General features: G+C 42.8%; 1 protein-coding gene across 10 annotated transcripts in view; it reads right to left on the bottom strand.

The window, feature by feature from the left end:
- ADD1 (adducin 1) overlaps positions 1–26028 on the bottom strand; it is an 86241-nt gene that overhangs the window by 38433 nt on the left and 21780 nt on the right. For 8 of the 10 annotated variants that reach the window (XM_054553276.2, XM_054553273.2, XM_009239747.4 and 5 more), the window contains 3 exon segments: positions 15752–15966; positions 10388–10550; positions 7753–7904 (listed from right to left, as the gene is read on the bottom strand). In XM_054553276.2, the coding sequence (XP_054409251.2) occupies positions 7753–7904; positions 10388–10550; positions 15752–15946 (510 nt within the window). In that variant the 5' untranslated portion in view covers positions 15947–15966. 10 annotated transcript variants of the gene reach the window in all.

Genomic DNA, 26028 nt, shown 5'->3' with positions numbered 1-26028 from the left:
TCTCTATAAATCCCTATGACCCACTTCTTTGCAATGCTGAGTCAGCCTTGCTTTCTATTTCCTAAAGTCAGCTCCTTTATCTTTTTTTTCTTTTCTTTTTTTGAGACAAAGCTCACTCTGTCACCCAGGCTGGAGTGCAGGGGCACGATCTCAGCTCACTGTAACCTTTGCCTCCCGGGTTCAAGCGATTCTCCTGCCTCAGCCTCTGAGTAGCTGGGATTACAGGCACACCATGCCCAGCTAATTTCTGTATTTTTAGTCGAGACGGGGTTTCACCACGTCAGCCAGGCTGGTCTCAAACTCCTGGCCTCAAGTGATGCACCCACTTTTTCTGGCCTCCAAAAATGCTGGGATTACAGGCGTGAGCCACCGTGCCCAGCCTCCTTTATCTTAAAAAGCATGCTGACCTTTTTTTTTTTTTTTTTTTTTTAATAGAGACAGGGTTTCACTATGTTGCCCAAGCTGGTCCCAAACTTTTGAGCTCAAGTGATCCTCCTGCCTTGGCCTCCGAAAGTGTTGGGATTACAGGCGGAAGTCACTGCATCCAGCCCATGCTGACCTGTTAAACTAGTTAACACAAAAGTAAGCAGTTGTCTAATTGCTAAGCTCAGTCAAAACGAAACATAAAACAAGGGATCTGTGTATATGCTGGTTGGAATGAAGAAAATTAAGGATGAAAATAAGAAAAGATTAAGTTTCAGATTTTTTTTGTTTCGCTTCTTTTAAAAGCCTTTATTTTAAAAACACACATACAAGGGTATTAAGAAGATATAAGACAATGTAAGTATAATAATAAATCAAACATCCATGTATCTATCAATTAGCTTAAGAAATACAATAATTCCAGTGGCCGGGCATGGTGGCTCATGCCTGTAATCCCAGCACTTTGGGAGGGCGAGAAAGGTGGATCACAAGGTCAGGAGATGGAGACCATACTGGCTAAAATGGTGAAACCCCGTCTCTACTAAAAATACAAAAAAAATTAGCCGGGTGTGGTGGCGGGCAACTGTACCCCTAGGTACTCAGGAGGTTGAGGCAGGAGAATGGCGTGAACCTGGGAGGCAGAGCTTGCAGTGAGCGGAGATCGTGCCACTCCACTCCAGCCTGGGTGACAGAGCAAGACTCCGTCTCAAAAAAAAAAAAAAAAAAAGAAAGAAAGAAATATAATAATTCTAGTATCTCTGAAGCTGTTTCTCTTCCCTCATATCCCAAAAGTAACCACTATTCAGAATTATATATTAAGCATTTCCTTTTTTCTTTACAGTCTTCCCGGTCATCCCTAAGCAATTTATTGTTTAATTTTTACCTGCTTATGAACTTTACATAATTGAAATCATACTGTATGTTTTTCAGTGACTTTTTTCTCAGCATTATTTTTGTGATTCCTCCAGATTATGACCAACATGACTATAATTTATTTATTTTCACTGCTGTATAGTATCCACTCGATGAATACACTACAATTTATCAATCTATTCTTCCATAAGTGGATGTGGTTTCAGTCTTTGCTATTAAAAACTATGCTGCCATAAACATTCTTGTACCAGTCTCCTACTGTACACATTCAAGTTTCTCTAGCATAATAAACTAGGAGGTAACACCAAGTTATTTTCCAAAGAGCCTAATTAAAGATACATTCCTCCAGTAGTAAGTACATGACAGTTCTGTGCTTCTACAGCCATCTTTTTTAAAAGTTAAAATCTGATGTCTGGGACCAGGCACGGTGGCTGACGCCTGTAATCCCAGCACTTTGGGGGGCCGAGGCAGGCAGATCACAAGATCAGGAGTTCGAGACCAGCCTGGCCAATATGGTGAAACCCCGCCTCTACTAAAAATACAGAAATTGGCTGGGCATGGTGGCACGCGCCAGTAGCCCCAGCTACTCAGGAGGCTGAGGCAGGAGAATTGCCTGAACCTGGAAGGTAGAGGCTGCAGTGAGCAGAGATCGTGCCACTGACTCTAGCCTGGGTGACAGGATGAGACTCTGTCTCAAAAAAAAAAAAAAAAAATCTGATGTCTATAAAATGACATTTCATTGTGGTATGAATTTATAATTTCCTGGGGACTAAATGATTTCAGTAACTTTTCATATTTTTATAAGGCATTCTTATCTCCCCTTCTGTGAAATTCCTTTCTTGCCTTTTGTCCATTTTATACTGGTTTGTCTTTTTCTTACTGACAGTTATCTATTCCAGATATTATTTCTTTTTTTTTTTTTGAGACGGAGTCTCACTCTGTCACCCAGGCTGGAGTGCAGGGGCACAATTTCAGCTCACTGCAACCTTCACCTCCCAAGTTCAAATGATTCCTGTCTCAGCCTCCCAGTAGCTGGGAATACAGGTGCGCACTACCACGCCTGGCTAATTTTGCATTTTTAGCAGAGACGGAGTTTCACATGTTGGCCACACTGGTCTCAAACTCCTGGCCTCAAGTGATGTGCCCACCTTGGTCTCCCAAAGTGCAGAGATTACAGGCGTGAGCCACCGCAGCCAGCCCCAGATATTAATTTCTGTTGGCTACATGTCGGACAAAGCTTCCAGGTTACGGCTTTTATTATTACTGTCTTAATGGTGTCTTTTATCTTTTTTTGAGACAGGGTCTCACTCTGCCCCCCAGGCTGGAGTGCAGTGGCACAATCTCAGCTCACTGCAACCTCTGACTCTAGGGTTCAAGCAATTCTCCTGTCTCAGCTTCCCCAGCAGCTGGGACTACGGCACACCACCATGCCTGGCTAATTTTTTTGTATTTTTTGGTAGAGATGGGTTTCCATCATGTTGGCCAGGCTGGTCTCGAACTCCTGACGTCAGGTGATCCACCCACCTCAGCTTCCCAAAATGCTGGGATTACAGGCGTGAGCTACCATGCCTGGCCTATGGTATCTTTTAATAAGGAAAAATTTTGTTTACTTTAAATGTAGACAAATTTATCCATCTTTTATGATAAGTGATTTTTGTGTCATAAGACATCTTTCCTTAGGCCAGAGGTTCAAGGCCAGTGATTTTCACCTATATTAGTCCTAAAATTGTTAAAGTATTACGTTTCACATTTAATCTTTAATTCACTGGGATTGCTCTGTGATTATGTATAGTATAGAAGTCTCATATAATTATTTCCACTTGTGACTTTTCTACTCAAGCATCCCAGCAGCCATCATTGCCAAGTCCGTCCCCCACCCCACTGAGCTGCAATGCCGACTATGGCATGTCTGTTTCAATGCATGCAATTTGGCCCTGCTGATCCCTCTGAATCTTCTTTGCCCAAAGGACACTATTAATTACCACCACTTTATATTAAGTTTGACATCTGGTAGGAAAAATCTCCTTGCCTAGCTGTTCTTCAGGAGTGTCTTAGCTATTCTTGGCCTTCCGCTCTTCCATCTAAATTTTAGAAGCATGCTGTCAGGTTCCACATTTAAAAAGTATTACACAACCGTTTTTGTCAGTCATTTCTCTTTTGTCTCTCTCTCTCCATATATATGTACATATTTCATATAGCTGTAAACAGTATACATTTCATATTTTCTCATTTCTGATAACTTTCATTTTTCATGTTTCACTTGTTCTGCATGATCTTTGTAATTGTTTTTCATAGTATACAACATTTTCTCAAATTGATATTGAATAACTGAGCCATTTCCTATCTACTGCTGAATACTTAAGGACTCTTAAAATTTTTCATTATTGGCTGGGTGCAGTGGCTCACGCCTTTAACCCTAGCACTTTGGGAGGCTGAGATGGGCGGATCACTTGAGGTCAGGAGTTCAAAACCAGCCTGGCCAACATGTTGAAACCCCATCTCTACTAAAAATACAAAAAAATTAGCTGGGTGTGGTGGCAGGTGCCTGTAATCCCTGCTACCTGGGAGGTTGAGGCAGCAGAATTGCCTGAACTTGGGAGGTAGAGGTTGCAGTGAGCCGAGATCATGCCACTGCTCTCCAGCCTGGGCCACAGAGCAAGACTCTGCCTAAAATAATAATAATAATAATAATTATTATTATTATTATTATTATTATTTCATTATTACAAATAATGCTGAGCCGGGCACAGTGGCTCACACCTGTAATCCCAGCACTTTGGGAGGCCGAGGCAGGCGGATCACTTGAGGCCAGGAGTTTGAGACCAGCCTGGCCAACATGGTGAAACCCCATCTCTACTAAAAATACTAAAATCAGCCAGTGGCATGGTGGTGCACACCTGCGCATGGTGGCACATGCCTGTTCCAGCTACTTGGGAGGCTGAGGCAGGAGGATCACTTGAACCGAGGCAGTAGAGGTTGCAGTGAGCTGAGATTCCACCACTGCACTCCAGCCTGGGTGACAGAGTGAGACCCTGTCTCAAAAATAATAATAATGCTGTAATCAATATAATAATGTTTCCTTCTTTTACTTATTTTAAGATTTATTTCCAACTGTAAGCTTAACTAACAGATCTATTAATACATATTTTAATTTTAAAGGCTTAAAACATTCAATTCTCTGAATCTAAAGCAAAAAGGAGAAAGTGCAAAATTACAAACATCAAGTAAAAATAGAGAAGGACATTTTGAAGTCAGTTTCCTCTGCAGTGGTCCCTCCCCGTCAGACCAGCACTGCTCTCCCTGTGTCTCTTCCCACACATGTACTGCCCCTTCTCTGTGTATGAAGAATGAGACTCTCCTGTTGCAGACCAATGCAGTACCCAATTCAGTACCTCCAGAGGAGACCACTATCACGTCCCTGAAGCACAGGGCACTGGTCACAAAGGTGGGTCCAGACCATCACCTCAGAAGCTTAGCATTCTCTGGAATCCAGAATGGAGTTGAACAAGCACCTGCCAGGTTCTGCAGGTGTGAAGCCTTGACAGCATTCCACTGACATAAGGATGGGCAGGCCAAGCCATCAGCTAAGTGCCACCGAGAGAGGAAGCCCAGTCCACTGGGCTAACTGGGCCACCCTGTCTTGTCCCCCTCCCCCCAGCCCCCACAAACACTTCTCCAAATCCAATGCAATCTTAAAGATCTATTTCAGACAATCATCTCCAATCTTCTAACACCTGTTAGCAATTTTAAATCCCTTTAGCAGAAAATCCCTATGACCCTCTTTCAAAGAAAGGGCAGAATGACCTGCTGTCACTTTTTGTTGATACTGTTAGTATTTGCTTTTCTGTTAAGCGTCTGTACCATACCTAGATTGTAAATAAGAAAGGGATGCCATAATAGTAAAACAAAATAAACCAAAACCTTTCTTCCTTAAAGATTCTCTAGTTCTAGTTTATAAGACATAGGAAACATTTTAGGTAACTTGCATTTCTTTTTACTCAATATTAAGCCCCATGGAGATAATTTACGGAAGAGAAAACACTTTTTCACTTTTGCCAATTCTTAAACAATTAAAGGAGGAGAAAACAAGCAATTTAACCAATTCAAACTTATTTAATCAGCATTCAAAATAGGACTAGGCAAACAGCATTTTAAAACCTGCAAAGAACGTGAAGCTGTTATTACAGCTAGGGATTACATTTCCGATCACAGCTGTAACATTTTCATGGCACTAATCTTCAGGCAACCATTTAGCACTAAATCTCCACCAGAGCATTCTGTCAAGTATAATTAGATGACAGAGGCCAGCAATTTCCCTGCAGGCACCAGGAAGGGAGCTGGCATTTGTGCTAGGCTAACAGGACCCACGAATCAAATGTCAAAACGTCCCAGCGAGCTCTTGTTCACAACTTTACTGAGGTAATTTCAGTTCAGCCGGGGGTTTCATTCAGTCTTTCACCTAAGTTTACTGCATGCCTACTCTGTGCCATGGGTCCCAGGGCCACAGCAGGGACCACAACCGAGGCTCTCCCTATGGAATTTATATTCCTGTGGGCAGAGAGGGACAGCAACAGCTAAACATACAGAATGGATGGGGGTAACTGCTACAGGGGAATAAAGCAGCGGTGACATTCTACACAGAGTGAGTGTGCTGCACACAAGAGCATGACATGGTAAGGCTTGCATTTTGAAAAGTTCATTTAAGTGGAAACAAGAACAGATGGATAGAAGGCAACTCAGTCTCTCTGGCAGAGACCAATATCAAGTCCCAGAGGCACAACACACTAATCACAAGGTGAGCTCCAGACTGTCACCTCAGGAGGCTTAGCATTCCTCTGAGTCCAGAATGGAGCTTAACGAAGCACCGCTGGTTATGAGTCCAGGTGTAGAAAAACCTATGTGTGTGTGAGTACGGAGGAAACATTGCAGCAATCTGAACAGCGCACACACTGCCTGCCTCAAGAGAGACGGAAGTATTGGTGGAATTATGACTTTTTCTTTAGACATCTGCATAAGGTACACTTGATACAAAAAGCAGGCACTGTATTAACAATTTAAAATATCTTTTAAAAGAAATTACATGAAAAAAACAGAAGACTGGAACAAGTTTTAAAACCAAAGGAAGGAAGCAGTTCAAAGGAAGAAGCTATCTCTACAAAAGAGTGAAGGAACAGAAGAACCCTGGCAATGCACCGTAAATCTAAGACGGCAGGTAGGGGCCGGGCAGGGTGGCTCATGCCTGTAATCCCAGCACCTTGGGAGGCCGAGGCAGGCGGATCACAAGGTCAGGAAATCGAGACCATCCTGGCTAACACGGTGAAACCCCGTCTCTACTAAAAACACAAAAAATTAGCCGGGCGTGGTGGTGGGCGCCTGTAGTCCCAGCTACTCGGGAGGCTGAGGCAGGAGAATGGTGTGAACCCTGGAGGCGGAGCTTGCAGTGAGCCGAGATTGGGCCACTGCACTCCAGCCTGGGCGACAGAGAGAGACTCCGTCTCAAAAAAAAGAAGGCAGGGAGGGTGGAATTCCAAGCCAGGGGAGCAAAGTCTGGCCACAGGCAGAAGGCAAGACATTATAACAGGTGGTCAAGAGTACAGAATGGCTACAAATGTCAGTAAGGGTACCCATTTTTTCTGTGACATGATGAGGTCATTTGGTGGAAGAAGGAGGTCAGGAGTCTCAAAGATAGTAGAGAGGGCTTAAATATCAGTAAGGTTGTAAGAGAGATGAGTTATGGTTGCTAGGCTAAGTCATGGGTCCATTTGAGATTTGGGTTGTGAATCTATGGAGAAAGGCAATGGGCTCTGGTGGGAGGACTTCCACAGCAGGATTTGGCTACTCAGAAGCTGGGAGGGATAGTACAGGATTGGCAGAGTATTGCTGAAATGAGGGACCATGAAATACAAGATGGACAAAATAGGGAGTGAAGAATAGGCTAATGGATTGGGATGAAGAAGTGACTGTCCACAAGGGAAGGACTCATGTTGTCCACTGATACAACCACAGTTAGAAAAGCACTTGGTCCAGAGAAAGCAGATACCCAGAATGAAGGAAAAGAGATCCTAATAATGTTGAAAAATAGTTAAAACTGTAGTAGCTGAAGAAATAAGTTTGAGAGATGGAAGGCTTTGGTCAGACTAAGAAAATAAAACATCATCATTCTTAGGTTTTTAAGCATAAAAATAATTTTAGAAACTGTGTATAATCTGGTAAACACTTAGTTGTTTTATTAGGTTAGCACACAAGAAAGAAATTTTCAAGAACTGCTGTTCCTGTAACTTTTAACCCAAACTGGCTGATTCTCAGGTTATTAGACTCTGTAGTCAGGAATCAGAAGAGGTATTCCAAGACTTACTGAAGCTGAGCCTGCTTCCCTCTTCTCCTAAATGGAAAGAGGTGGTGCCAGACACAAAATATTTCATTTATCTTTCAGTTACTAGCCCATTTAATACTCACCGTGATATGATTGTAGATAAGCTGAGACCACCCAAAGAGATCTGCTAGTCTATAAAATGCTGCCAATTTACACCGTAATAACTTCTCTCCTTTGTCATATGCAATCGAATCAGATCCTCTAAGATCGTTCACAGGAGTCACCATACCAAGACCTGAAATAAAGAAAAACAGAACTCAGCCAGGTGTGGTGGTATACGCCTGTAGTCCTAGTTACTCAGAAGGCTAAGGCAGGAGGATCACTTGAAGCCATGAGTTTGAGGCTGTAGTGCTTATGATCGCAGCTGTGAATAGCCAAGGCAACAAAGCGAGACTTACCAAAAAGCCTCAAATATTAACATTTCTTATCAAATGTAAATCAAATACTAATGGTTCTGAGATACTTATCTTCCACATTAGGCAATAAAGTCTGGAAAACTTCAAAGACAATTTCATAAGGACTGTTTTCCAGTACTAACACAATTAAGTTAGCACTCAATAACAAAAAGATAGCCAAATTTGTGGGGTGCAGTAAATCATGCTTAAAAGGAAATTTACAGCATTAAACGGAGAAGAAAAGTGTTTTTAAGGCTTTCTGATTAAAGCAAAAGTTGAATCTTTGAGAAGATTAAAAATAAAATACAAATAATAAAATAAGATAAACCTCTAGCCAGACTTAACGAAAGAAAGGAGATAGAAATAACCAATATGGGCTGGGCACGGTTGCTCACGCCTGTAATCCCAGCACTTTGGGAGGCCGAGGCGGGAGGATCACAAGGTCAGGAGATCGAGACCATCCTGGCTAACAAGGTGAAACGCTGTCTATACTAAAAATACAAAAAATTAGCCAGACGTGGTGGCGGGCGCCTGTAGTCCCAGCTACTTGGGAGGCTGAGGCAGGAGAATGGCATGAACCCGGGAGGCAGAGCTTACAGTGAGCCAAGATCGCGCCACTGCACTCCAGCCTGGGCGACACAGCAAGACTCCGTCTCCAAAAAAAAAAAAGAAAAGAAAAAGAAAAGGAAAAAGAAAAAAAAGAAAAGAGAAAAATTAGCCAGGCGTGGAGGATCCCTTAAGCCCAGGAGTTCAAGGTTGTAGTGAGCTGTGATCATGCCACTGTACTCCAGCATGGGTGAAAGAGCAAGACCTTATCTCTAAATAAATAAATACACAAAACAAACAAACAAAAAACAATAAACATAATTCACCATAACAAACTAAAGAAGAAAGACTAAGGGATCATTTTAACAGAGAGAAAAGAAGCATTTCACAAAATTCAACATCCATTCAGAAGGAAAGTTCTCAACAAATCCGGATAATAACTGCAAGGATGTGAAACACACTGACTATGTTTAAACCATAAATTCAAATAATACTAAAAAAAAAACAAAAAAAAAACTAATTGTTCATCACTGAAGGATGATTGGAAACCAATTTATTATTTTGGAAAGGGACCCTGCCTTTCCTACACAAACTGTACCACCAGGTAACCAAAAGAACTGAAGGGAAGTTTCTCCTGACAGAACATTCTTACTAATTAATACAGAAGAAATGGGCCAGGTGTGGTGGCTCATGTCCGTAATCCCAGCACTTAGGGAGGCTGAGGCGACTGGATTACTTTCGGTCAGGAGTTTGAGACCAGCATGGCCAACATGGCGAAACCCGTCTCTACTAAAAATACAAAAATTAGCCAAGTGTGGTGGTGTCTGCCTGTAATCTTAGCTACTCGGGAGGCTGAGGCAGGAGAACAGCTTGAACCTGGGAGGTGGTAGTCTGCAGGGAGCTGAGATCACGCCACTGCACTCCAGCCTGGGAGACAGAGCAAGACACCGTCTCAAAAACAACAACAACAACAACAACAAAAAACGGAATCCACATGAAAACTTTCCTGGTGGTGGCCATGTGATTTCAGGATGGAGGTTTGAGTTATGGATTAAATGTGATTCTTAATATTCTGTAGACATTAATTACAATATATATCAGATCTGGTGAATGCTATTCAACTTCTAAGAATACCACAGAGCAGACAGGTAAACAGCAAATCTCAGCAGATCTAACAGAAACCAGTACCTTATTTCAGGCAATCAGATTTGACTATCCAACCAGACCCTTCAGAGACTAATCCAAGGTACAATATGCAGTGGCTCAGATTAGTTGATACTTTGTCATGTTAACATTTACAAACTCAATTGCCATGGCAAAGCTCCATTCTTGCACAGCTGACCATTCTTTGCTCACATTCACCCATCCAGTACTTTTCCTCTGGCTTTTCTTTTAGAATTTCTCTTTCTCACTAGTTGGGACACAGCAGTGAAGAATGCTAGGTAAGAAATGCTGGCCAGGCAAAACTGATGTGCTACTCCACAGCATTATTTCTGATTAGTTTATTTTAATCTACGTAGGGGCTGGTAAGACACATAAAAAGTCATCTGCCTCGGAAAAAGTCTCACTGGCTAAGAAAAGAGGAGTCTGCAACATTCAAGACGATTTCAGAATTCCAGCCTATCTTTTACTATGACTAACGAAAACACATTAATTTTCAAAATACTCAACTCTGTTATGTTACACAGTTATATGCCCATTTATTTCACATGAGCAATCTTCAGGAAATTTTACCTGAAAACTACAGAACATATATTAAAAATCAGGAACTACTCACTCATGTTTAAGGCAGCCATTCCTCCTTGCGGAGCTGCTGGGTAGACATTTGGTACATTCGTGGTCATAAAATCTGCAATCTGCTGTAATGCCAATAGGCCTGTGGGGTTCTTCCCCTTCTTAAATTGCTCCTGTATCATTGATTCCAATTCTTCACAGAAAGCCTAATAAAAAATATTAAAACACTGAGATACCATTTATTTTCTGTTCCTTGGGCAGGGGGTCAGGAGTAGCTATCACATAAACCAATTTTTTGTTTTCATCCAGTGCTGGAAAGGCAAACGGATATTCTCACACATTACTGCTGAGAATATAAACTGGTACATTCTTTTCTAGAAAGTAATTTAATACAATAAAAGCTTAAAACTCTGAACAGGAATTCTACTCTTAGGAATCTATTTTAAGGAAACATTCAAAGAAGTGCTCAAAGACTGATTCATTTGGATGTTCATTCCAGCATTATTGATAAAAGGGAAAAACATCCTACATTTCAATCACCAGAGGATTGATCAAATACACTGGGAATTCTACGCATGCATTCAACATGAAAAGCTAAAAAAACTTAAATGGCATAAAACCGCTCTTGATATATGTTTGAGTGACAATGTTATCAAGCAGTATAACCAGTCCTTATTACAGCAAAGACATACCTAAACATAGAAAAAGATTAAAAGTAAATACATTGGCTGGGCGCAGTGGCTCATGCCTGGAATCCCAGCACTTTGGGAGGCCAAGGAGGGCGGATCACGAGGTCAGGAGATCGAGACCATCCTGGCTAACACGGTGAAACCCCGTCTCTACTAAAAATACAAAAAAATTAGCCAGGTGTGGTGGCGGGCGCCTGTAGTCCCAGCTACTCGGGAGGCTGCGGCAGGAGAATGGCGTGAACCCGGGAGGCGGAGCTTGCAGTGAGCTGAGATCCCGCCACTACACTCCAGCCTGGGAGACAGAGCAAAACTCCATCTCAAAAAAAAAAAAAAAAAGAAAGAAATATCTTGTCAAACAATTATAAATTATATCCAATATGAAAATGTAAGTTCACTGGATGTTAATCCACATCAAATTTACTTCTAGTTTGTCACTGCTTGAGCTGAAAACATATTGCAGGAAACTGCCAAGGGACAGTCTAAGAGTACCTATCACTTGGGGGAAGCACACAACAAATACAGGTATTGCTGTTAACTAAGGGTAGAACAGAACGTCTGTCAAGAGCCCTCTGAGGACCCCCTATTTACCAACCATGGCAAATAATGTCGCAGATCATATTTTGTGGTCATCCATGAGGAAGGGAAAAGCTGAGAGGTACTCTGACTGCAAACAAGAAATAAACAAAGGAAAAAAACAAAACATGGCGATTATTTAGCCATCTTTGTTATCAAAGCACAATGCAATGAGAGAGAAAGGGAGATATGTGCAAATAAAGACAGGCCGGGCGCAGTGGCTTCCACCTGTAACTCCCAGCACTTTGGGAGGCCAAGGGAGGCGGATCACTTGAGGTCAGGAGTTCGAGACCAGCCTGGCCAACATGGTGAAACCTCGTCTCTACTAAAAATAAAATTAAGTTAGCCGGGCATGGAAGCTCGTGCCTGTAATCCTAGCTACTTGGGAGGCTGAGGCAGGAGAATCACTTGAACCCAGGAGGAGGAGGTTGCGGCGAGCTGGGTATGGTGGTGCACGCTTGTAATCCCAGCTACTCAGGAGGCTGAGGCAGGAGAATCATTTGAACTTGGGAGATGGAGGCTACAGTGAGCCAAGATCACGCCACTGCACTCCAGCCTGGGCGACAGAGAGAGACTCCATCTCAAAAACAAAAGATGGATAGTAAGAGATACAGATGGCATCTCCTGAACATCACAGACAGTGCTGGTCACAGGAGAAGCAAAAGCTAAATTAAAGAAGCTCCTTGCCTTCAGGATCCCTCAGTCTGAAAATTCAAAAGATCTATTTCAATGGTTTTCAAATCCACATAAAGATCTACGGAAAGCTCAATTCGACACACACTACTAAGTACCAGGTGCTGTTTTAGGCACTAAAGATATACATACTGATAAATAATATGGTCCTTGCCATCCAGAAACTTGAAGCTTGGTAAGGAAGACACAAAAAGAAGAAAACCACAGTACAGGAGCCCTATGCATAAACAGCATTTCAGACGACCTGTACGTGCAGAAAGGACATGTGGCACAGAGCTGAGCTTAGTCCTGAGTGAGGGCCTGGAGCCACCAATCTGGATCTTAATGTCTGGCTCCAGCCAGCTGCCACTAGCCTAAGGACCTTGTGTGTGCTACTTTGATCATAACTCTTTCTGGTTCAACATCCATACCCTCAGTTTGGGACCCTCCATACCTCTCAGCTTTCGGACCTCCTCTCCTCCAAAGACCCTGTCATCCAACCCACCTCAGGCTCCCACGACCATGGTCAGCACTACACCTGCTCATTCCTAGTAACCATGGCCCTCTTCAATCCCAAAGCCAAGTATGTGCCCTGCAACCACCCCCTCCTAGCATCCAGCTCACACTTTCTTCCATCCATTCATCACCCTAACACCTTCTCACCTTGGCTCACCTCCCCTGTTCTGAACTCCCTCACTGGCTTAGATCCATTGTAATGATTACATTGTAATCACTTTCTTGCTAACATCTCCAACTCTACTAAACCATCTGGCAAAACCTCAAGCCCCAGGCTGGAGTGCAGTGGTGCAATCATAGCTCACTGCAGCCTCAAACTCCTAGGCTCAAGTGATCCTCCTATCTCAGCCTCCCAAAGCACTGGGACTACAGGTATGAGCTACCACGCCCAGCCTTGATGCTTACTGTGTTCTAAACAACCTGTGGGCGGGAACTTTACCCTCTTATCTCTGCATCCCCAGTGGCTAGAACAATGCCTGGCACACACTAGGTGCTATGAGTTTCTTAACTATCCCAAGTCATTTTTACTTAGCTTCTTGTTGTTTTTATGTAAGAAAACTGCTCAAGCCAAAAGTCTTGGTGTTATCCTGATTCTTTTTTTCCCTTTCACTTCTTCCACCTCATCCATCAGCAAGTCCTACTCATACTACCTTCAAAATGAAAGCCATACAAATCTACCTCTTCCTACCTCTACTACGCCACCTTGGCCCAAGCAGCCATGATCTCTCATTTGGACAACAGCTTTTTCTCTTGCCCCAGCCAATTCTCTCTCTAAACCAAACCCAGAATAATTTTCTTTAAAATACTGTTTGTCCTTTCCCTGTCTGCAGCCCTCCAATGACTCTGCCACACACACACAATGCAATGGAAACTCTCAATCTCAGCATACACAGCCTTCCAGGATCTGCTCCCTTCTCTCTCTCCAACCTCACTGCACCTCACTCTGCCACTCCCAGGCCGAACTACACTGGCTGCCTTCTGCCTCTGTGGGCTCATCAAGCCCATCCCTATCCTAGGAATTTCATGTTAGCTGGTTCCTCAGCTGGGAACATGCCTCTTTTTTTTTTTTTTTTTTTTTTTTGGAGACAGGGTCTCACTCAGTCACCCAGGCTGGAGTGCACTGGCACGATCACAACTCACTGCAGCCTCAGCTTGAGTGATCCTCCCACCTCAGCCTCTTGAGTAGCTGGGATTGCAGGGGCACGCCACCACGCCCAGCAAATTTTTATATTTTTTGTAGAGATGGGGTTTCACCAGGCTGGTCTCGAATTCCTGGGCTCAAGTGATCCACTGCCTTGGCCTCCCAAAGTGCTGGGATTACAGGCATGGGCCACCATGCCCAGCCAAGCACCCATACCCGGCCCCCTCTTGATTCTTGAAAGACTGGCTCCTTCCTGTCATTGAGTTCAGATTAAACCTTCCCTCCCGAGAACGGCCTTTCTGACCGCAGTCACACTTAATCTAATCATCCTACTGCTTTCTGCATTGCCCTCCTGCTTGTTCTTTATTGTTTATTTCTTTCAACTAGAACGTAAAGTCCGAGACTTGATCTGAGTAGTTATACAAGCTACATTTATGTCAAAATTCACCAAGCTATATACTTAAGATTTGTGTACTTTATGTAAGTTATACCTCAGTAACAACAACTAAACAAAATCTACTAAAGGCCTTGTATGTCTAGTTTACTGCTAAATGCCCAGTTCCTCAAACAGCACATAAGAGACAATCAACATTTTTTTTTTAAGAAAATCAATAAACTTCTGACAAATGACACTCCCCTGGTATGAAGGGGCACAGTAAGAACAAATCAGAAGAAGAAGGGACAAAAAAGGATGAAGCACACACAAAGGCGGCAGCACCAACATGAGAAAACTACGCAGATACAACGACCTGACTAAAGGTGCAATCTGGAAAACATTCAGTTGGGCCTGACTGTGGCTCAAAATGCTGACTCTAACTAAAGGTATCAATCAATTAGCAGGTACTGTTAAGGCCAACTATACACCCAGGACTGAGCTAGGGTTTTTTTGTTTTGTTTTGTTTTTGAGACAGAGTCTCGCTCTGTTGCCCAGGCTGGAGTGCAGTGGCACAATCTCCGCTCACTGCAACCTCCGCCTCCCGGTTTCAAGCGATTCTCCTGCCTTAGCCGCCCAAGTAGCTGGGATTACAGGCATGCGCCACCATGCCCGGCTAATTTTTGTTTTTGTTTTGTTTTGGGTTTTTTTTGAGACGGAGTCTCACTCTGTCGCCCAGGCTGGAGTGCAGTGGTGCGATTTCGGCTCACTGCAAGCTCTGCCTCCCAGGTTCACGCCATTCTCCTGCCTCAGCCCACCGAGTTGTTGGGACTACAGGCGCCCGCCACTACGCCCGGCTAATTTTTTTTTTTTGTATTTTTAGTAGAGATGGGGTTTCACCGTGTTAGCCAGGATGGTCTCAATCTCCTGACCTCGTGATCCACCCATCTCGGCCTCCTAAAGTGCTGGGATTACAGGCGTGAGCCACCGTGCCTGGCCAATTTTTGTATTTTTAATGGAGACAGGGTTTCACCATGATGGCCAGCCTGGTCTCGAACTTCTGACCTCAAGTGATCCACCCACCTCGGCCTCCCAAAGTGCTGGGATTACAAGTGTGAGCCGACGCACCCAGCCTAAGCTAGGTATTTTTTAAATTGTAATTTAAAAATTGCCCCAATGTATAAATAACCTCTAGAAAAGTTACAAGAGTAAAAAGGAGAAATCAACACTTCCTATCCTTTACGACACTGAAGATTTTTTATTTACAATGTCTGATAACATGAACTAAACTGAATTCTTTCAACAACCATATACATATACTCAAGGCACTGATTTCCTGTGATAAGATCAATGAACTATGCCACTCATACAACAGGGCATAAGACCTGAAGTATTAGAAAAGGAAAGATGACATTTGGTCAGAGAAAAGACTTCTCTTCTCACAGGGCTCTGCAGAATCATGGACACCCTCTTCTTTTGCTCCATCATGTTGAAGTCCTGGCGAAGGTCTGGTGCCATGTTCCTCTCCCTCAAGTACTCTGGGTTGTTCTCATCTACCCGGTCGAAGTACCTCTCCTTGTGAGGGGCTGTGGTCGGGGGTGGTGAGGTCACCACCGCAGCACGAGAATCACCATTCATTGTACAATCTTTCTAGGTTCCTACAGAATGAAAATAAAAGAAATTATTGTTTTCAAATCAATGTCTAACAGTGTTTCATGATGAGCACATGAGCTTGGTAAACACAATCTTCAACAGGAGGATGTAATGACCAACTGACAGTGGAAACCATGACCTGCGAGGCTTCTTTGTGGCCTCAGAGGCACATGGCTGATCAACCACCTCCCACCCTCCCACTAACCAATGCTGTGTTTTGTCCTGGCCATTGTTCCAAAGAAGAGAACAAGAGAACAATCTAACAAAGCAATTAAGTCCTCTGACAAATCCAAAAAGAACTAAATATTAAACTTTTGACCACGTGATTCTTTACAGACATGATTTGTTCCACACAGACAAGATCTGCTAAGAACAGCACAGTTTATTCCAAAAGAAATTTGATTTCTGATTTTTTTTTTCCCCATAAGGTACCAGCAGTGGTTTTGCAAAGGATCCCCCAAACAGATCAACAAAAGAGAAGCCGCTCACACATAACTCACAGAATGGTAAATGTTCCTCCCTAACAGCTGCTTTCTGGTTAAAAGAACAGTGGCAGGTACCGGCCATGTCAAGATGCTCAGTTTGTTAATAACCTAACATGCCAAGATGGCTCAAATTTAAAATTCTGTGAATATGGCTACTGACACTCCATTCTTTTCTCAGGGGGAGGGGAACAGGGTCTTGTTCTGCCACCGAGGCTGGAGGGCAGTGGCCCAGTCACAGCTCACTGCAACCTCAACCTCCCAGGCTCAAGTGATCCTTCCACCTAAGCCTCCCAAGCAGCTGGGACTACCAGCGTGCACCGCCACGCCTAGCTAATTTTTTAAAAAATTTTGTAGAGATGTGGGTATCCCCGAGTTGTACAGGCTGGTCTCAAACTCCTGGCCTCAAGCAATCCTCTCACCTTGGCCTTCCAAAGTGCTGGGATCACAGGCATGAACCACCACGCCCTATTAGCTTTCAAATGTGCATATGAACCACCTGGGAATTAAATTAATATACAAATTAAGATTCATTAGGTCTGGAGTGGGGCCTGAAATTCTGCATGTCTCATCAGTTCCCAAGTGATACCAATGCGCTGAACTTGAACCACACTTTGGATAACAAGCCTATAAAGTAGAGTTTATTATGCAAAAAAGATATTTTTATTGTGGAACCAACAGCCAAAGAATCAGTTGAAGAAATTAGTGTTTTTTTTTTTTAAGAAAAAGATCAATTTGATATTTCTGTTCTAAATGTAAAGATAAGATAAAAATATGCTTAAAGTGGCAGTATTTCTTTCTTTTTTTTTTTTTTTTGAGACAGTCTCACTCTGTCGCTCATGCTGGAGTGCAGTGGCGTGATCTCGGCTCACTGCAACCTCTGCCTCCCAGGTTCAAGCGATTCTCCTGCCTCAGCCTCCTGAGTAGCTATGATTACAGGCACGTGCCACCACACCCAGGTTATTTTTGTATTTTTAGTAGAGACAGAGTTTCACCATGTTGGCCAGGCTGGTCTCGAACTCCTGACCTCAGGTGATCCACCCGCCTAGGCCTCTCAAAGTGCTGGGATTACAGGCGTGAGCCACCGCACCCAGCCACTACTTCAAGAACTTAAAGGCAAAACATGAAAACAATTGGGGACTAAACATCAACATAGAATAAACGAACTAATGACCTCAGTGGAATCTTTTTTCTCTTTGTTTTTGAGACAGAGCCTCATTCTGCCACCCAGGCTGGAACGCAGTGGTGCAATCATAGCTCACTACAGCCTGGAACTTCTGGGCTCAAGTGATCCCACTGCTTCAGCCTCCTGAATAGCTGAGACTACAGGCCCACATCACCACACCTGGCTATTTTTTTTTTTAGTTCTTTGGTAGAGATGAGGTCTCACTATGTTGCCCGGACTGGTCTCAAACTCCTGGGCTCAAGTGATCCTCCTGTCTCAGACATCCACAGTGCTGGGATTACAGGCACGAGCCCAGCCTAAGTGGAATCTCTGAAACTTACTCTTCTCTATTTACATCCTTTAAATTGTTTAATTTTTTCTGGTTACCCAATCTATTTACTGTAAACCTTCCAAAAGAATGACCAAAGAACAAAACAATAATAGTTATCTGGCAATATTTCCTCATTAGATGTAATTGAAGCTGAACATTCTGAGCCAATAATAACAATATTCTGCTTCAGTGTTTCAAAAACAATAAAAGACCAAAGAAAATCATTATGAGTCCCAATTATAAGCCATTTTCGTCGGTAAATAAGGATATGAGGGTATATTTTAGAGGTAACTATAGCTATTTCCTGGTTCCCAGAAGACAGTGAAAGACAGGAATCTTTGTGAAACCAACATATTTAAGATAAGGCAGGTATTACTTTCTCCTAGTTACAAATTGCTGTGTGAATGGGATAAGATAAACACTGCAGGCCAGGTATATACATGCTCCATTCCTTCAATAAGGAAGTCTATAAATGTAAATCAAAATCAAAGTACACACATTCTGAGCCCAATAATCAAGATTAAGCCTAATTCTACTTTGCAGTAGAAACCTGTCCTTCATTTTTATCAATTACGACTTCAGGTTTCATCAACTTAGTTTCCAAGTAAAATCTCTACAAAGAAGTTATTATTTGCTGGGTATAGTGGTGCATGTCCGTAATCCTGGCACTTTGGGAGGCCGAGGCAAGTGGATGCCTGAGCTCAGGAGATTGAGACCAGCCTGGGCAACATGGTGACACCCTGTTTCTACTAAAAATACAAAAATTAGCTGGGCGTGGGGGCGCACACCTGTAATCTCAGCTACTCAGGAGACTGAGGCACAAGAATTACTCCAACCCAGGAGGCAAAGGTTGTAGTGAGCTGAGTCATGCCGCTGCACTCCAGCCTGAACAACAGAGTAAGACTCCGTCTTAAAAAAAAAAAAAAAAAAAATTATTTAATCAAAAAGTTAAAAAAGAGAGAGAAAGGGAAAAACATGCAAAAAACTAACTTCTGGAACATTTTTCATAGTATCTTAAAATAAATTTAAACTAATTTAAAATAAAATAATTTTAAAAGTAGGAACAGGTCAGGTGTGGTGGCTCATGCCTGTAATTCCAGCACTTTGAGAAGCTGATGCGGGAAGATCGCTTGAGCCCAGGAGTTCCAAGCTGTCTAGCTTACATAGTAAAGACTGCATCTCAACAAAAAAAATCAAAAAAATTAGCCAGGAGTGATGGCACACGCCTGTAGTCCCAGCTACTCAGGAGTCTGAGGAGAGAGGATCACTTGAGCTGGGAGGTCAAGGCTGCAGAGAGCCATGATGGCACCACTACACTCCAGCCTGGGTGACAGAGCAAGACCTGACTCAAATAAATAAATGTAACATAAACATTAAAATCTGCTTGATACAATATCATGTAACTACAGACTCTTTAGCATAATGCAGATAAAAGAGTATAAAACATATTAAGTGGAAAACTATATTTCTTATTCTATTATGTAATGCCATAATTATACACTGGCAAAATGATATAATGGCACATAAGTTGGAATACATTTGAGTAAGTTGATTAAAGTATGGATGAATGCTTCTCCATCTCAATATTCTATAATGTTGCTTTGATTTTACTTATGTAATACATTTTAAGATTTCACCATCAATATATTGATAGCTAAATTAATGAAATCTTTGGGAACAATATTTTCAAATAAACACAGACAACAGAAAACAAAAGTCTGGATGAACCATGACAAATAAGTATGGCCCGCCCAAGTGACATCTGCTTCCTCCACATCTCCCATCCCCCAGATGTCACTCAAATCCAAGTTGTCATCACTCACCTCCTGGACACTCAACAGCCTCCTAATTGGTTTCTCTACTTCCAGTCTCTTAACAACCCCCACAGCAATCCATTCTCTAAAACTTGGCCATAGAGAGTTTTAATGTAAGTCAGATCATGTCACTCACTCCTCTGCTTAAAATCTGAGAACTAATATGTGGACCTTAGCAGGATCCTGATTGATAACAAACTGTAAAATAAAAATCTGAAAGTGACATTTGAGACAACTAGAAATTTGAACATTAGCTAGATTTTGATGGTATTAAGAAATTAGTTTTACATTTTAGGTGTAGTATTACTATGATTATATTAGATACAGAAATGTTTCTGGATAAGATGACATCTGAAATGTGCCTAAAACTTATATGGGGGGAAGGGGAAATGAAGTTACATAAGACTAGCCATGAGCTAACCACTGACACTGGATGAAGGTTAGAGCAGGACTCATCACACCATGCTGTCTACTTCGTATGTGTTTGAAACACTCCGTGATTCTTCTTGCTCTCAGAAGAAAGCACCTCCAGACCTTACATGAGCTGGTCTCTGCCTGCCTTCAGACGAAGATATTTCAGCATGCTTTTTCAGACTGATACTACTAAGATCAGGATGAACAGCCATCTTAAGATTAACATCCCTTTTTAAAAAATTTATTTGTTTTTATTTAATGTTTCCAAATATAAAAAGTCAAGACACTTACACCAACTATCTCAAATAACATAAAAGCAATTCGGTGTGTTTAACAATCATATTTCCCCTTCAGTTCTGCTGCTTTATACAATGGTATGATCGACAGGTAAATTGGATGGCATGTGCCTGGTTAGAAAATGTCATCTGTTGGCTGGGCACAGTGGCTCACGCCTGTAATCACAGCACTTTGGGAGGCCGAGGAGGGTGGATCACGAGGTAAGGAGATCAAGACCATCCTGGCTAACACGGTGAAACCCCGTCTCTACTAAAAATACAAAAAAAAATTAGCCGGGTGTGGTGGCGCACACACACCTGTAGTCCCAGCTACTCGGGAGGCTGAGGCGGGAGAATGGCATGAACCCGGAAGGCAGAGATTGCAGTAAGCCAAGATCACGCCACTGCACTCCAGCCTGGGTGACAGAGCGAGACTCCGGCTCAAAAAAAAAAAGAAAGAAAATGTCATCTGTTTACAAAAAAACGGCATGCAGCACAGTTTCTATTTTGTCTGCAGTCAATTCACAAACTACTTACTTTGTTTTTTGTTTAGGAGGCACATGGAACTGAAAATTTTAGCTGCCCAACTTTATTCAACTACCCCACAAAAAAACACAAATGACAATCCTAACACTCTTCAATCTTTGGAGGGTTGAAATAGTAGACATTATTTGTTATCTCAGTAGATTCAACTATTTAGCCTGAAAATGTTAACTTTTTCTCTTAACAGAGATAAGTCTCCTTAGGGCCTTTCCTCTAATTTTGCTAGACTAGGTTCCAGGAGCCTAGTGAAGAACCCCTCATGTGACATTTAAAGTGTGAAAACTGTAAAGTACTCTGTTGCATTATACAAATTCTTGCTAGCTGGACAGACAAAGGACAGTTCGTTTGCTAAATAGCACTGAAGAAAATCCTGACCGAACAGCACTATTTAGTCCAAATAACATCCCTTTTCTAATGTCCCAGAAAACACCACTCTGCCTAGTACATTATTTACTGACCTGGAAATAACAAAGGGTATGCTGGAATATTCTTTCTTAGCAGAAGTACTGCAGCCCCGGGATGATCCATCTTTATTAATGTGTAACTAAACCTCAGGTTAGAAACCAGACAAATTTTTGCTTCTCTCAAATATATAATGAGGGAATTCTGAAACGTTTGGACAGATTCAATTATTTATCGGCATCTCCCTTCTGGCAGACATCTTTGCTAACAGTAACTATTCCCAGCATTCACATGATTTACTTTTGAATCCCTAAAGCTGGAACATGAAAACTTAAGGCTGAAACTAGGAAGAAGAGAGCCATTAAAGAAAGCCTCTGTGTAAAATGCCTGCTAGAGGACCCAAAGGATATTGTCAGATTTCTAATGCTCTTTGATTGTCAGCTAATAATGAATTACTGCTCCATGGGAAAAAGGAGATAATGAAAGTGGTATCCCCTGGTAGTGTCCTTGGCCACCTGGCACCCAACTCCAGAGAGGCTTTGGAATTGTCAATAGGAGACCAAGAAGAGAGGTGATCTCTGCAATATCTTCCCTTATTTCTACTAACTCCTGACGCATAATAAATTTGCACTGGAGACACTTTCCACATTACATGCAAGGCACCAGAGACTGAAAAATATGAAGAGCAGGAGATGACAAACAAAATTCTCTTAGTGCATGACAGAACTCCACTTACCGTATATCAGCAGGGGAAAAGTATCCATGAATGGGAGATAGAAAAAACAGAGAGAGGATGTTATGAGTTGAACTGTGTCCACTCCCCAAAATTCACATGTTGAAGCCCTAACCCCCAGTTCCTCAGAATATGCCCTTATTTGGAAATAAGGTCGCTACAGATGTAATTAGTTAAGATGGGGTCCACAAGACAGACCTAATCCAAAATGACTTATGTCCTTATAAAATGGAACATGGGGACAAAGAGACACGCACAGGGAGAACTAAGTGTAGATGAACGCAGAGGTTGAGGCAGTGCTTCCTCAAGCCAAGGAACGCCAAGGACTGCTGACTACCAAGCTAGAGAGAGGATGGGGCCCATTCTCCCTCACAGCCTCGGGAGGAACCAGCCCTGCCCACACCCTGATCTTAGACTTCCAGCCTCCAGAACTGTGAGATGACACATTACTGTTTGTTTAAGCCCCTGGTCTGTGGCACTTTGTTACAGCAGCCCTAGGAAACTCATACAGAGGGGCTGTCAGGAAAGCTTCATGGAGATGATTTCAGAGGTAAAACATGTGTCTGTCAGGTGGCTTGGGGAAGGCAGCAGTCACCTGGTGAATAAACACCTACTGAGCTTTAGGGAGTAGCACAGAAAAGACAGCAGAGTGAGTGCAGTCAACCTTCCTCTGATTTTACACGCAGTACCTGGCACCCAGCAGGTGTTCCACACATTTTTAATTACCTAATTTAACTATTCTCTCTATTGTAAACCTTTCAGCCCCCACTCATTCTCAATATCCAACTCAAATGCTTCCTGCTCTGTGAAGGTTCCCCACGCCCCAAGCCTGGCACCTGGCCTCCTGTGTGTCAACATACACCATTCCCACCCCTCCCACGGCCACTTTCAAACAGGACCAAACCAAATGCGGATAAATTATCTGCGTACATGCTTGCTCCATCACTGGTCTATGGGCCTGTGAAATACAGGGACGATACATTTCTAACTCATGTTTGTACAAGGGCCCTGGGGGAGTGTTTCATACATAGGAGGTGCTCAACTGAGACTGTTTATTCCCGAAGTAGAGTATTTGCTACAAGGGACATCTAACTTCCCTGGGACAAAGGGCTCCAAGAGGTCTGCATCCAAAATGAAACTGCATCGTCAGGAAATACGCAGGGAAACAGAAGGTGGAGACTTCACTGGAAAGAGTAACAAGATTGTAAACAGACTCGGGGGCTCCGACACTGATGACTAAATCCAGGCAGAGGGCTGGGAACAGTGCAGCAGTCAGCACACACCCTGGCCAGCACCAAGACACATGGACGCCCTGGCCAGAAATTCATTACAAACACCTGGAAACCTGCAATACTGGAAGGCTGCAGCACCAGCCAATGCAAAGGAAATCCCTGTTATCTACTGGCAGGAGGGAGCCCAACATCTGGCGCTATCTCCCAAACACAACCGTAGTTAAGTTCTAACCCCACACTGCTTACAGTACTAGCCTAATGACACAGTTCTTCACCACCCGAAAAGAGAACACCCACCTTATGTTGAAGGTTCTTCTTCACAGCTTTAGGCTGACTGAATGTGCCCTGTTTGGGACCTCAGAGCTCAGTTAAAAGCCTTTAATTACTTTGATCGGATCATTTCTATTCCTGTGTCTCCGGATGTCCTCTTGCAGAAGAAGCTGCTCAAAAGGCCCCTTTCAAATAATCACAGCTAAAGTTATCACTGCTTACTATGTGTGTTTTAACTCATTTTTTCTGCAGATAAGGCACAACACAGTTAAGCAGTCAGTAATGGGGTTGCTGGAGTCTGAACTTGGGCTGCCTGACTCCAGAGCTCCTCCTCCTCCCTCTAATCCACATTCTCTCTGACAATCAGGATGTCTCAAAACAGCTCCAATTAGAAACAAAAGCAAAAAGTAAAATTGAACCACAGCAATGTGTCCCAGCCTACTCAAGTGGGTCCTCTTGCTTCCTCCCTCTTTTATGATGAATGGTTCGTTAACGGCTTCCCAGCCTAAATCGTCCACATTGTATTAAGTCTTTTATACAATTACATAGCTGGTGTTGTTTTTCTTTTAACTGCAGCATTAATTAATCCTATGGTGTATTATGAGACATATTCCAGTTACTTGCTTAAGGTTTAGTGGGCAGTAAGTGGAGAAGCAAGAATCTGAAATTAAGACTGTGGTTTGGAGACGCACTCTTCATTGCTCCTCATTAAGCTGTATCCTTGTTGCTGACAACAGGACTCTCCAGTGCAAGGGCCAGTACTGAGCCAAAAATCACAGGTTGGTTCCACTCATACTCCTAAAAACGTCAACACGCATGGAGTTACCTCACCTGTAAAGTAAAAACAGCTCCCCATCCCAAACTCCAGACCTAATTTTTCCCAAACCCAGTTGAGAAAATGCAGCTAGAAAATGCAAGGGATCCAGAAAAGTGACCATGAATTGTCTAAGGACCCTACAAAGACCACTGCAGAGAACAATGTTCTCACACACACTCGTTAATTCCAACCACCCTGCAAGATTCCTCCATGCGCAGATCAAAGACTGACTCAGTGTTTTTGTGGGTTTTCCTTCTTTCTTTCTTTTTCAGACTGAGCTCTTGCTCTGTCATCCAGGCTGAAGTGCAGTGGCGTGATTTTGGCTCACTGCAACCTCAGCCCCCCAGGCTCAAGTGATCCTCCCATCTCAGCCTGCCAAGTAGCTTGGGACTACAGGAGCGTGCCACCATGCCCAGATAATTATTATATTTTTTGTAGAGACGGGGTTTCGCCAAGTTTCCCAGGCTGGTCTTGAACTCCTGGGCTCAAGGAATCCACCCACCTTGGCTTCCCAAAGTATTGGTATTTACAGGTGTGCTGGCTCAGAGTTTTAAGTTCCAGAGGTCTCACAATAAATAAATGGCCGGCTCAAAACCTAAATCCAAGACTACTCACTCTCAATGCCAAGCTCATCTACTGTACTGCAGCACAGAAAATCAAAATGTAAACACGGGAAGAGCTAGCAGGCATACTGGGGCTCTTCTGTCTAGTTCAGCACCACCTCCCCACCATTTAGCACAGAACAGGCCTCAATAAATATTTGGTAAATGAATGAATGATAAAAGAACACAAAATCATTCTGTATTACTAATTTTCACAAAATTTGTTTTCATCCAAAAAAAAAACTATTTAAAATAACCTCCAGGCCAGGCACAGAGGCTGACGCCTGTAATCCCAGCACTCTGGGAGGCCAAGGCGGACAGATCACCTGAGGTCAGGACTTTGAGACCAGCCTGGCCAACATGGTGAAACCCCGTCTGTACTAAAAATACACACACAAAAAAAATTAGCTGGGTGTGATGGTGCGTGACTATAGTCCCAGCTATTCCGGAGGCTGAGGCAGGAGAATTGCTTGAACCCGGGAGGCGAAGGTTGCAGTAACCTGAGATCGTGCTACTGCACTCCAGCCTGAGGAACAGAGGGAGACTGTCTCAAAAAATAAAACAAAATAACATCCAGAATCTTCAGATGGCCCATGAACAAATATCAATCAGCATACTCTTAAACAAGTTCTTTCAAGAAGAAATTCCACAAAGCAGACTGCAGTTAAGATTTCAGAAGTGAATCTAGGAGAAATAATTGTATATGTATGCTATCTCGCAATTGAGCAAACAACACAATGCAAGAGAGACTCTGCTGTAGTTACTCTACTAATTCGCATATTCTGAGCCACATGTCCTGAACAATTACATGTGGGAAAAAGCAGAATTTAACTTATCTTCTGGCAATGTCAGCTGCTTTCTCTAATTTTGCTCCCTCATTATACTGTTACTGTCCTTCAATTAATATAGTATTTTAATTTTTTAACTATACTTTTGTTGAAGTGATGAAATCTTTCAAAATCTTTTTATTGAAACGAAATTTTTTTC

Source organism: Pongo abelii, chromosome 3 (genome assembly GCF_028885655.2).
Source record: "Pongo abelii isolate AG06213 chromosome 3, NHGRI_mPonAbe1-v2.0_pri, whole genome shotgun sequence".
Lineage (NCBI taxonomy): Eukaryota > Metazoa > Chordata > Mammalia > Primates > Hominidae > Pongo > Pongo abelii.
Note: the sequence above shows the minus strand (reverse complement) of the source record. Positions and strands in the feature narration are given on the sequence as shown.